Source organism: Leucoraja erinacea, chromosome 1, assembly GCF_028641065.1.
Source record: "Leucoraja erinacea ecotype New England chromosome 1, Leri_hhj_1, whole genome shotgun sequence".
Lineage (NCBI taxonomy): Eukaryota > Metazoa > Chordata > Chondrichthyes > Rajiformes > Rajidae > Leucoraja > Leucoraja erinaceus.
This window is the reverse complement of record NC_073377.1, coordinates 108,073,576-108,085,707: the sequence shown is the minus strand read 5'-3', so window position 1 is coordinate 108,085,707 and position 12,132 is coordinate 108,073,576. Positions and strand designations below refer to the sequence as shown.

At 45.5% G+C, this 12,132-nt stretch overlaps 1 protein-coding gene across 4 annotated transcripts in view; it reads left to right on the top strand.

Annotated features, from left to right (window-relative positions):
- LOC129700480 (ankyrin-2-like) overlaps positions 1-12,132 on the top strand; it is a 634,003-nt gene that overhangs the window by 585,951 nt on the left and 35,920 nt on the right. For all 4 annotated transcript variants that reach the window (XM_055641008.1, XM_055640993.1, XM_055641017.1 and 1 more), the window contains one exon: positions 1,653-1,784. In XM_055641008.1, coding sequence (XP_055496983.1) covers positions 1,653-1,784 — 132 coding nt within the window. The remainder of the gene's footprint in view (positions 1-1,652; positions 1,785-12,132) is intronic.

Here is a 12,132-nt window from a genome sequence, read left to right as displayed (position 1 = left end):
AATAAAAACTTGATGAAGTGTAATGACATGCAGGGGGAAAAATATTCAGGAATTAACTTGATAATGTAAACAATTATACAAAATGCATCATTAATTTGGAATAAAGCTGACAATGTCGAGGTCGTCTTCTAAGCAGCAACAGATAGTTTATCATTGATCTTCACGTGTCAGATTTTCAATTCCTGGTTTTAAAAAAGCTTCATGCTACAAAAACAGCAGTGTAAAATTTTAATTTGTTTTTGTAGAAATATTCCTGAAGTGAAAGTGAAAATCAAGAACTAAGTGCGAAGGGTTTAGTCAGGAAGCAAAGTTGATTTTTTTGTTCTGATGCATTAACATCAAAGTTCCCTTCCACTACCCCACCTCAAAGCTCACAAACCATGCCTGACACAAACACAAACCATAATTTGCTAACCTGCCAAAATGAACTGATCCATCCTGAATGGCATCTCACCTTATGTGAAATCACCCCTGACCACTAACTCCCAACCTATCAACCCAGTGCCCCATAACTTCCCATCCCCTTGACAACTTTGTCCCTTTTAATTATTGACACACACCCTGACTGCAAAACACATTATTCTGGACTGAGTATAATCACCACTACAATCCTCTCTCCATCAATCCTTAGTAACAAATCCTCACCCTGAAGGGGCTGTCCCACTTGACCGACCTAATCCGCGAGTTCTGGCGAGTTTGCCCTCGACTCATACTCGCAGCATGGTCGACACGAGGTCGTTGGAGGTCTTCGTAACTCACCTTCATGCTCGAGAGTACTTGAGGCCTCAGCTAGGTCGCAACATTGTTTTCAATATGTTAAAAAAATGCCCGCGAGTAAAAAAAGATCGCCATGGAAAAAATCGATACTTTTTTTAGTCGTAGTAGATCGTAGTAGGTCGGCATGTTAGCCATAGGTAATCGAGGGTAGTCGAAGGTAGACGTAGATAGTCTTCATCATAGTCGAAGGGAGGTCGAAGGAGGTCGTCTTCACTCTCCACTATTCGGTGTCCAATTTTCCCGAAGTTAGTCGAAGCTGGTCTTTAACATAGTCGAAGGAGGTCGAAGGAAGTCTTCTACATAGTCGAACGAGGTCTTCAACATGTCATTTTTTCAAATTCATCTGAACTCGCCAATCAGATCGCCCAAATGGGACAGCCCCTTAACCGCTTTATTAACCAATTGATGCTAATTGCAGTCTACATCATTTGGTCCATTTGTGAACATGCTTTGTCTTGTATAAATTTATTTCCTCAGCACAAACAAATATCCTCACAGCAGAGTCATAGTCGTAGAAACATACAGCATGGAAACCGGCCATTTGACACAACTGCTCACCAACTGCCAGTTGGTGAGCACCCAGCAGTATTAATCCCACCATTCAGCACATGACCCATAGCTTTCTGTGCTAGGCTCATCTAGACATTTCCTAAATGATTTTATCAGTTCTGCTTCCACCTTCTTCTTCTTGCGTATGGCGTGCACAGCCTAAAGTTGTAGATCAAGGGTAGACATTCAGGCCACCACACTCTCGGGCATTGAATTCTGGATCCATGAATAATCTGATATTTAAAAACTCAAATCAAAAGTGTTTTGTGATTCTTCGAAAATAAATTAATGATACCATTTGTAAATATGATTGGTTTATTTGTCAGAGCTGGCCAGAGAACTGGACTTCAGTGAGGAACAGATTCATCAGATCAGAATTGAAAATCCTAATTCATTAGTGGATCAGAGTCAGGCACTCTTGAAATATTGGATGGAAAGGGATGGCAACTGTGCCTCAGGTAAGCCTTTCACTCTTTGAATATTGTTGTAGTCAGTGATAAGTGAATAATAATAATAATAATAATAATAATAATAATAGTATTTATAGAGCATTTTAAAAACAAACATAGCTGCAACAAAGTGCTGTACATCACTAATCATTGACAAAAAAGTTAATACACACCAAAAACAACAATCAAAAGAAATTGTAGGAAAAGACATGTAAAATAAAGAAACATCAAAAACACCACAAACAGAAGCAAAGCCTCAGGCATGGTCAAAAGCCAGGGAGTACAAATGTGTTTTAACACTGGATTTGAAGATGGACAGTGAGGGGGCCTGTCTGATGTGCAACGGCAGGGTGTTCCAGAGTGCCGGAGCAGCAACAGAGAAGGCTCTATCCCCTCTGAGCCTCCGACTAGACCTCGGTACCTCCAGGAGCAGCTGACCAGCTGACCTGAGGGACCGGGCAGGAGCGTATGGGTGGAGCAGCTCAGAGAGGTAAGGCGGGGCGAGCCCATTCAGAGATTTAAAAACAAATAACAGTATCTTAAAATGAACTCGAAAGTGCACCGGGAGCCAGTGTAGGGAGGCCAGAATTGGCGATATGTGCTCCCTCTTTCGAGACCCTGTTAAAAGGCAAGCAGCAGCATTCTGAACCAACTGGATGTTCCATGGCAGTCAATTTGCAAGCTCTCCATGGGCTTTGCCACAGTTTTTTATGTGGCAATGCAACCTTCTGGTATTTTATCTTATATTATGCCCGCTATAAGGTACTGGAAACATTTGAGTAGGCTCAGCAATGGTGTAGTGCTTCAATCCATCAAATCAAAGAATTTGCATTGATTTTCCTTTGAGGAGCACAATACAGAACATAAAGCATACGTCCAGTAGTAAGCAAATCACGACAGGATGCTATTTCTGAGAAACTTGTGGAATGAATATCACATAAAGAGCACAATGATCCAACCACGCTTGACAATTTCAAAAACATTCTTAATATTATTTCTTAGTACCTGTCGTGCTCGGTGCCAACCGCACTTAATTGACCATCTAATTGAGAAGGTAGACAAAAATGCTGGAGAAACTCAGCGGGTGAGGCAGCATCTATGGAGCAAAGGAATAGGTGACATTTCGGGTCGAGACCCTTCTTCAGACTGATGTGGAGGGGGCGGGAAGAAGAAAGGAAGAGGCAGACAGTAGGCAGCTGCAGGCACGGAAATCGCTATCAAAACATGGGGGGGGGACTGGGGGGCACAATTTCTAGGCGGCCGCGCGCGCATGCGCACACTCACGCGAGGCTTCGGAGGCTTCAGCTGTGGGCCCAAATCCAGCTCAACTCTGCCTGTCTCACCGGGTTAACCTACAGCCCTGCCTGGACTGACGGGACAGCAGTCCGTAGCCATGGAGCTAGCGCTGCATCACTGCGCTGGCTGTAAGACTGGGTTGTCGTTCCCGTAAGTCCAGGCAGGGCTGTAGGTTAACCTGGCGGGACAGGCAGAGTTAAGCTGGGTTTAGCGCTGCTTCTCTGCGCTGGCTGTGGGCCTAGGGGCACTGCTCCCGTCTGACTCCCGACGTCTCTGGCCATCCCCGGGCGTGGAGGTGGGGGGCACTCGGGTAGAGACGGGGATGGTCCAGTGGCCGTTGGGCAGAGATTGCAGCACCGGAGAGCCGGGATCGATCCTGGCTGCGGATGAGGCGCAGATCTGTGTCCAGGGCTGACCCCATGACCTGGGCATGCAATTCAAGCTCTGCTCCATGATCTTTGCTCCAGGACGACTCCCTCCTCCAATCACCGCGCTCTATCCCCAGTCCCACCCCCGTACTTCTGCCTCTGACTGAAACCTCCTTCTTCCAATCATCGCACTGAATCATCATGTTCCGCCCCCATTGCCTGCTGACCAACGTCTCTCTCGTCCAATCGGCGCCCTCGATCAGCAGTCCCACCCCCACTGTCTCGCGGAAAGCGGAGATTTCACCGGGTTTTAAAATCTGGATTACAAAAAATGGGGGGGGAACCCCCGGGGCAGTGGGAGAGCTGGGAAGGGAAGGGGAAGGAGGGAGAAAGCAAGGACTACCTGAAATTGGAGCAGTCAATGTTCATACCGCTGGGGTGTAAATTACCCAAGCGAAATATGAGGTGCTGCTCCTCCAATTTGCGGTGGGACTGACTCTGGCCATGGAGGAGGCCCAGGACAGAAAGGTCGGATTCAGAATGGGAGGGGGAGTTGAAGTGCTGAGCCACCGGGAGATCAGGTCGGTTAATGCGAACTGTGCAGAGGTGTTGGGCGAAGCGATCGCCAAGCCTGTGCTTGGTCTCACCAATGTAGAGCAGTTGACACCTTGAGCAGCGGTTGCAATAAATGAGGTTGGAGGAGGTGCAGGTGAACCTCTGCCTCAACTGGACCAATTGCTTGGGTCCTTGGATGGAGTCGAGGGGGGAGGTAAAGCAACAAATGTAGCATTTCCTGCGATTGCAAGGGAAAGTACCAGGGTAGGGGGTGGTTTGGGTGGGAAGGAATGAATTGACCAGGCAGTTACAGAGGGAGTGGTCTTTATGGAAAGCCGAAAGGGAGGAGATGGGAAGATGTGGCCAGTGGTGGGATCCCGTTGGAGGTGGTGAAAATGTCAGAGGATTATCTGTTGTATGTGACGGCTGGTAGGATGGAAGGCGAGGACAAGTGGGACTCTGACCTTGTTACGAGTGGGGGGGATATGGAGTGAGAGCGGAGCTACAGGATATAGCAGAGACCCTGGTGAGAGCCTCATCTATAGTCGAATGAGGACAGCTCCGATGCCCTTGTTTGGAACACCACATCCTGGGTGCAGATGCAGCGTAGACGGAGGAATTGGGAGTAGGGGGATAGAGTCCTTACAGGAAGCAGGGTGGGAAGAGGTGTAGTCCAGATAGCCGTGGGAATCAATGGGTTTGTTGTAGAAATGATTGAGAAGGTAAGTCAATGGCAGAGGGCAGAAGGCATATCCAGTTCGGTAGCATCTGGCATGAGGGAGGGGGAGTTATTAGGTGGCAAGAGTGTTATGAGGAATACAACTATTCTTCCTGGCACAAGTATGCTTGACCTGTCTCCCAAACCGTGGGGTACTCCTATAGCAACAGTGGGTTCTAAGTTGTGTTATGGAGGAGTTGGTGGAATTCAATCTGCTCACATTGCGATATTAGAATTGCCCAAACTAGTAATGCATTTTAGGTGGTTAGTTTACATTTTGCTCTTGAACTTAATAACTCCATTTATGAAGCCCATGATCCCATATCCTGTATTCATTGTTTTTTTTAACTAGTCATTCCACCTTAAAAGATTTCTGTACAAACAAGCTATGTGCTTAAAACACTTTTAATATTAACTTTTGACTTGCATTGGTGCTCTTCATTCTTCCAAATAAAATGTATCACCTGAACATTTCTGTGTTAAATTTTGCAGACACTATCAATTCCCACTTCATCTATCACCTTGAAGATTGTTATTCCCCTCCTTGGTTCATTTCCATACTTTTTGAGAATGTAAATATATCGGCGCTGTTGGAAATCAAGTTGTGATTTTCTGCCATGTCTTTATTGTACCCTCACTTGGATCATTTTCCTTGATCAAGTTGGCAACACCCCTTGCCACAATACCCCCACCACTAGCACATGTACTCTAGCTGCCAGTTCTGTTCCTCCCTTAGTCAGGTTTCCTTAACTGCTGCAACGTCGCATGTACCTATCTAAGCCCCAAATTCATCCGCCTTACCCATCAGGCCTTTCCCATTAAAATAAATGCAATTCAATCTAACAGTCCTCTCTTGCTCCCTGCCGTGCTCCTGCCTATCCTGTCCACTAAACTTTCTTTCATTATCTTCCATATCAACTTCCAGCCTCTCACCTGCCTCAGTCATCCATTGGATCCCGCGCCCTGCTAATCTGGTTTAAACCCATCTGAAGCACTAACGAACCTGCCTGCCTGCCAGGACATTGGTTGCCCTCTGGTTCAGGTGCAACATGTTTCTCCTGTACAAGTCCCTTCTGCCCCAGAGAGATCCCAATGGGCCAAAAATCTGAATCCCTGCTGCCTGCACAAACTCCTCAGCCACACGACCTATCTTCCTGTTCCTACCATCACCAGTTGTAGTCTGGAGATCACTATCCTTGAGGTCCTGCTTTTTAATCATTTGCCTACCTCCTGATATTCACTTCACAGGACCTCATCACTTTTTCTACCTATGTCACTCATGCCAACATGCACAAAGATTTCTGGCTATTCAACCTTCCCCTTGCGAATGTCATGCAGCTGATCCAAGACACTCTGGACCCTGGGACCAGTGAGACAACACACAACGTTGGAGTCTTTATTGATGCCATATAATCTCCTGTCAGTCCCCCAACTAATCAGTCTCCGACCACTATGGCACTGCCTGCCATTCTTCCCCACTGTGTCTCAGAGCCAGGTTTGGTGCCACAGACCTGACTGCTGCTGCTGCTGCTGCTCCTCACTCCTGACAAGTCATCCCCTCAACAGTATTAAAATGGTGTACCTGTTTTGGAGGAGAATGGCCTCAGAACTCACACGCACTCTCTCTCTACTCCATTTCCTTATGGTCACCCATCTACGCTCTTCTTGTTTCTTAGGCATAACCACCTCACTATAACTCCTCTCTATGAAGCTCTCTTCTCCCGGAAGATCCTAATGCAGTTCCTAACGCTGTCTGTAAGAAGCTGCACATGGGCACACTTCCCACATATGTGGTCACCCTGAATACCAGCAGTTCTCCTAACTTTCTACATCCTGCAGGAGGAGCATTTCATCATTCTATCTGCATCACTACCACACTAAAACCAAGAGAGAAAAAAGCACAGCAATCGCACACAAGAAAAAACATATTGTTTCCTTTGTTCAGCCTCTTGATTCAAAGCCTCACACTTACCCTTGAAAAAGCAATTCATCTCAGCACAGCCACTCTCCTAACAGGCCATCGGGACCTGGCAACAGCCTTGTAAACGTTCTCCGCACTCTTTCCGGCATAATTACATCTTTCTGCTGGATTGACCAAAACTGAAGACAATACTTCAAGTGCAGCCTCGCTAACATAATGTCCTAATTTCTATGCCAGATTCCTCTGCTCTCCAATGCTACACAGGGACCTAACATTCACTGTCAAGGATCTGTTCTGGTTTGGCTTTCCAAAATACAGCAACGCACTTATCTGATTTAAACTCCATCTGCTATTCCTCGGACCACTTACCATTTGATCAAGATCTTGCTGTAATTCTTAACAACCATTTTCACTGTGTACAATATCATTTATTTTAGTGTCATATCCAAACTTACTAATAATGCCTTGTACATTCTCATCCAAATCATAAAGATAGATGGTATGAGATGGTATAATATAGAGGGTATGAGACGTGAATTGACCAAGATAGACTGGCAAATGATTCTTAAAGGGTTGACGGTGGATATGCAATGGAAGGCATTTAAAAACTGCATGGTTGATCTACAACAATTGTTCATCCCAGTTTGGCAAAAGAATAAATCAGGGAAGGTGGTGCATCTGTGGATAACAAGGGAAATCAGGAATAGTATCGACAAAAGGCGAAGCGTACAAATTAGCCAGAAAAAGCAGCCTACCAGAGGACTGGGAGAAATTCAGTCCAGCAGAGGAGGACAAAAGGCTTAATTAGGAAAGGGGATATAGATTATGAAAGAAAACTGGCAGGGAACATAAAAACTGACTGCAAATGTTTTTTATGGATATGTGAAGAGGAAAAGATTAGTTAAAACAAATGTAGGTCCCTTGCAGTCAGAAACAGGCAAATTGATCATGGGGAACAAGGACATGGCAGACCAATTGAATAACTACTTTGGTTCTGTCTTCACTAAGGAAGACATAAATAATTTGCCGGAAATAGCAAGGGACCGGGAGTTAAATGAGATGGAGGAACTGAGTGAAATCCAGGTTAGCCAGAAAGTGGTGTTAAGTAAATTGAATGGATTAAAGGCCGATAAATCCCCAGGGCCAGATAAGTTGCATCCCAGAGTACTTAAGGAAGTAGCCGCAGAAATAGTGGATGCATTAGTGATCATTTTTCAAAACTCTTTAGATTCTGGAGTAGTTCCTGAGGACTGGAGGGTAGCTAATGTAACCCCACTTTTTAAAAAGGGAGGGAGAGAGAAAACGGGGAAACAAAGAAACATAGAAATTAGGTGCAGGAGTAGGCCATTCGGCCCTTCGAGCCTGCACCGCCATTTAATATGATCATGGCTGATCATCCAACTCAGTATCCCGTACCTGCCTTTTCTCCATACCCTCTGATCCCCTTGGCCACAAGGGCCACATCTAACTCCCTCTTAAATATAGCCAATGAACTGGCCTCAACTACCCTCTGTGGCAGAGAGTTCCAGAGATTCACCACTCTCTGTGTGAAAAAAGTTCTCCTCATCTCGGTTTTAAAGGATTTCCCCCTTATCCTTAAGCTGTAACCCCTTGTCCTGGACTTCCCCAACATCGGAAACAATCTTCCTGCATCTAGCCTGTCCAACCCCTTAAGAATTTTGTAAGTTTCTATAAGATCCCCTCTCAATCTCCTAAACTCTAGAGAGTATAAACCAAGTCTATCCAGTCTTTCTTCATAAGACAGTCCTGACATCCCAGGAATCAGTCTGGTGAACCTTCTCTGCACTCCCTCTATGGCAATAATGTCCTTCCTCAGATTTGGAGACCAAAACTGCACGCAATACTCCAGGTGTGGTCTCACCAAGACCCTATACAACTGCAGTAGAACCTCCCTGCTCCTATACTCAAATCCTCTTGCTATGAAAGCCAACATGCCATTCGCTTTCTTTACTGCCTGCTGCACCTGCATGCCTACCTTCAATGACTGGTGTACCATGACACCCAGGTCTCGCTGCATCTCCCCCTTTCCCAATCGGCCACCGTTTAGATAATAATCTGCTTTCCCGTTTTTGCCACCAAAATGGATAACCTCACATTTATCCACATTAAACTGCATCTGCCAAACATTTGCCCACTCACCCAGCCTATCCAAGTCACCTTGCAGTCTCCTAGCATCCTCCTCACACCTAACACTGCCCCCCAGCTTAGTGTCATCCGCAAACTTGGAGATATTGCCTTCAATTCCCTCATCCAGATCATTAATATATATTGTAAATAGCTGGGGTCCCAGTACTGAGCCTTGCTGTACCCCACTAGTCACTGCCTGCCATTGTGAAAAGGACCCGTTTTACTCCTACTCTTTGCTTCCTGTTTGCCAGCCAGTTCTCTATCCACATCAATACTGAACCCCCAATGCCATGTGCTTTAAGTTTGTATACTAATCTCTTATGTGGGACCTTGTCGAAAGCCTTCTGGAAGTCCAGATACACCACATCCACTGGTTCTCCCCTATCCACGCTACTACTAGTTACATCCTCGAAAAATTCTATAAGATTCGTCAGACATGATTTACCTTTCGTAAATCCATGCTGACTTTGTCCAATGATTTCACCACTTTCTAAATGTGCTGCTATCCCATCTTTAATAACTGACTCTAGCAGTTTCCCCACTACCGATGTTAGGCTAACTGGTCTGTAATTCCCCGTTTTCTCTCTCCCTCCCTTCTTAAAAAGTGGGGTTACGTTTGCTACCCGCCAATCCTCTGGAACTACTCCAGAATCTAAGGAGTTTTGAAAGATTATTACTAATGCATCCACTATTTCTGGAGCTACTTCCTTAAGTACTCTGGGATGCAGCCTATCTGGCCCTGGGGATTTATCGGCCTTTAATCCATTCAATTTACCCAACACCACTTCCCGACTAACCTGGATTTCACTCAATTCCTCCACCTCCTTTGACCCGCGGGCCCCTGCTATTTCCGGCAGATCATTTATGTCTTCCTTAGTGAAGACGGAACCAAAGTAGTTATTCAATTGGTCCGCCATATCCTGGTTCCCCATGATCAACTCACCTGTTTCTGACTGCAAGGGACCTACATTTGTTTTAACTAATCTCTTTCTTTTCACATATCTATAAAAACTTTTGCAGTCAGATTTTATGTTCACTGCCAGTTTTCTTTCATAATCCATTTTTCCTTTTCTAATTAAGCCCTTCGTCCTCCTCTGCTGGTCTCTGAATTTCTCCCAGTCCTCCGGTATGCTGCTTTTTCTGGCTAGTTTGTACGCATCATCCTTTGCTTTGATACTATCCCTGATTTCCCTTGTTATCCATGGATGCACTACCTTCCCTGATTTATTCTTTTGCCAAACTGGGATGAACAATTTTTGTAGTTCATCCATGCAGTCTTTAAATGCCTTCCATTGCATATCCACCGTCAACCCTTTTAGAATTAATTGCCAGTCAATCTTGGCCAATTCACGTCTCATACCCTCAAAGTTACCTTTCTTTAAGTTCAAAACCATTGTTTCTGAATTAACAATGTCACTCTCCATCCTAATGAAGAACTCAACCATATTATGGTCACTCTTGCCCAAGGGGCCACGCACAACAAGACTACTAACTAACCCTTCCTCATTACTCAATACCCAGTCTAAAATAGCCAGCTCTCTCGTTGGTTCCTCTACATGTTGGTTTAGATAACTATCCCGTATACATTCCAAGAAATCCTCTTCCTCAGCACCCCTGCCAGTTTGATTCACCCAATCTATATGTAGATTGAAGTCACCCATTATAACTGCTTTGCCTTTGTCGCAAGCATTTCTAATTTCCTGTTTGATGCCATCCCCAACTTCACTACTACTGTTAGGTGGCCTGTACACAACACCCACCAGCGTTTTCTGCCCCTTATTGTTTCGCAGCTCTACCCATACAGATTCCACATCCTCCAAACTAATGTCCTTCCTTTCCATTGCGTTAATCTCCTCTCTAACCAGCAACACTACCCCACCTCCTTTTCCTTTCTCTCTATCCCTCCTGAATATTGAATATCCCGGGATGTTCAGCTCCCAGCCTTGGTCACCCTGGAGCCATGTCTCCGTGATCCCAACTATATCATAATCATTAATGGCTATCTGCACGTTCAACTCATCCACCTTATTACGAATACTCCTTGCATTGAGACACAAAGCCTTCAGGCTTGTTTTTACAACGCTCTTACCCCTTATACAATTATGTTGAAAAGTGGCCCTTTTTGATTTTTGCCCTGGTTTTGTCTGCCTGCCACTTTTACTTTTCACCTTGCTACCTATTGCTTCTACCTTCATTTTACACCCCCCTGCCCCTCTGCTCTTGTACCCATCCCCCTGCCACATTAGTTTAAATCCTCCCCGACAGCAGTAGCAAACACCCCCCCAAGGACATTGGTTCCATTCCAGCCCAGGTGCAGACCGTCCTGTTTGTACTGGTCCCACCTCCCCCAGAACTGGTTCCAATGCCCTAAAAATTTGAATCCCTCCCCCTTGCACCATTTTTCAAGCCACGTATTCATCTGCAATATCCTCCTATTTCTGCTCTGACTGGCCCGTGGTACTGGTAGTAATCCAGAGATTATTACCTTTGAGGTCCTACTTTTAAGCTTATCTCCTAGCTCCCTAAATTCATCCTTTAGGACCTCATCCCTTTTTTTACCTATATCGTTGGTGCCAATATGCACCACGACAACTGGCTGTTCACCCTCCCCCTCCAGAATGTTCTGCAGCCGTTCAGTGACATCCCTGACCCTTGCACCAGGGAGGCAACATACCATCCTGGAGTCTCTTTTGCGGCGGCAGAAACGCCTATCTATTCCCCTGACAATTGAATCCCCTATTACTATTGCCCTTCCACTCTTTTTCCCCCCCTCATGTGCCGCAGAGCCACCCATGGTGCCATGAACTTGGCTGCTGCTGCATTCCCCTGATGAGCAATCTCCCTCAACAGTTTCCAAAATGGTATACCTGTTTAGGAGGGAGATGACCGCAGGGGACTCCTGCACTACCTGCCTACTGCTTTGCTGACTATTGGCCACCCGTTCCCCTTCCGTCCTCTTACCTTTTACCTGCGGTGTGACCAACTCACTGTACGTGTCTACAGTCTAACATCGGTGGTGGGGAAAATTCTGGAGTCAGTTATTAAAGATGGGATAGCAGCACATTTGGAAAGTGGTGAATTCATTGGACAAAGTCAGCATGGATTTATGAAAGGTAAATCATGTCTGACGAATCTTATAGAATTTTTCGAGGATGTAACTAGTAGAGTGAATAAGGAAGAACCAGTGGATGTGTTATATCTGGACTTTCAGAAGGCTTTCGACAAGGTCCCACATAAGAGATTAGTATACAAACTTAAAGCACACGGTATTGGGGGTTCAGTATTGATGTGCATAGAGAACTGACTGGCAGACAGGAAGCAAAGAGTAGGAGTAAACGGGTCCTTTCAGAA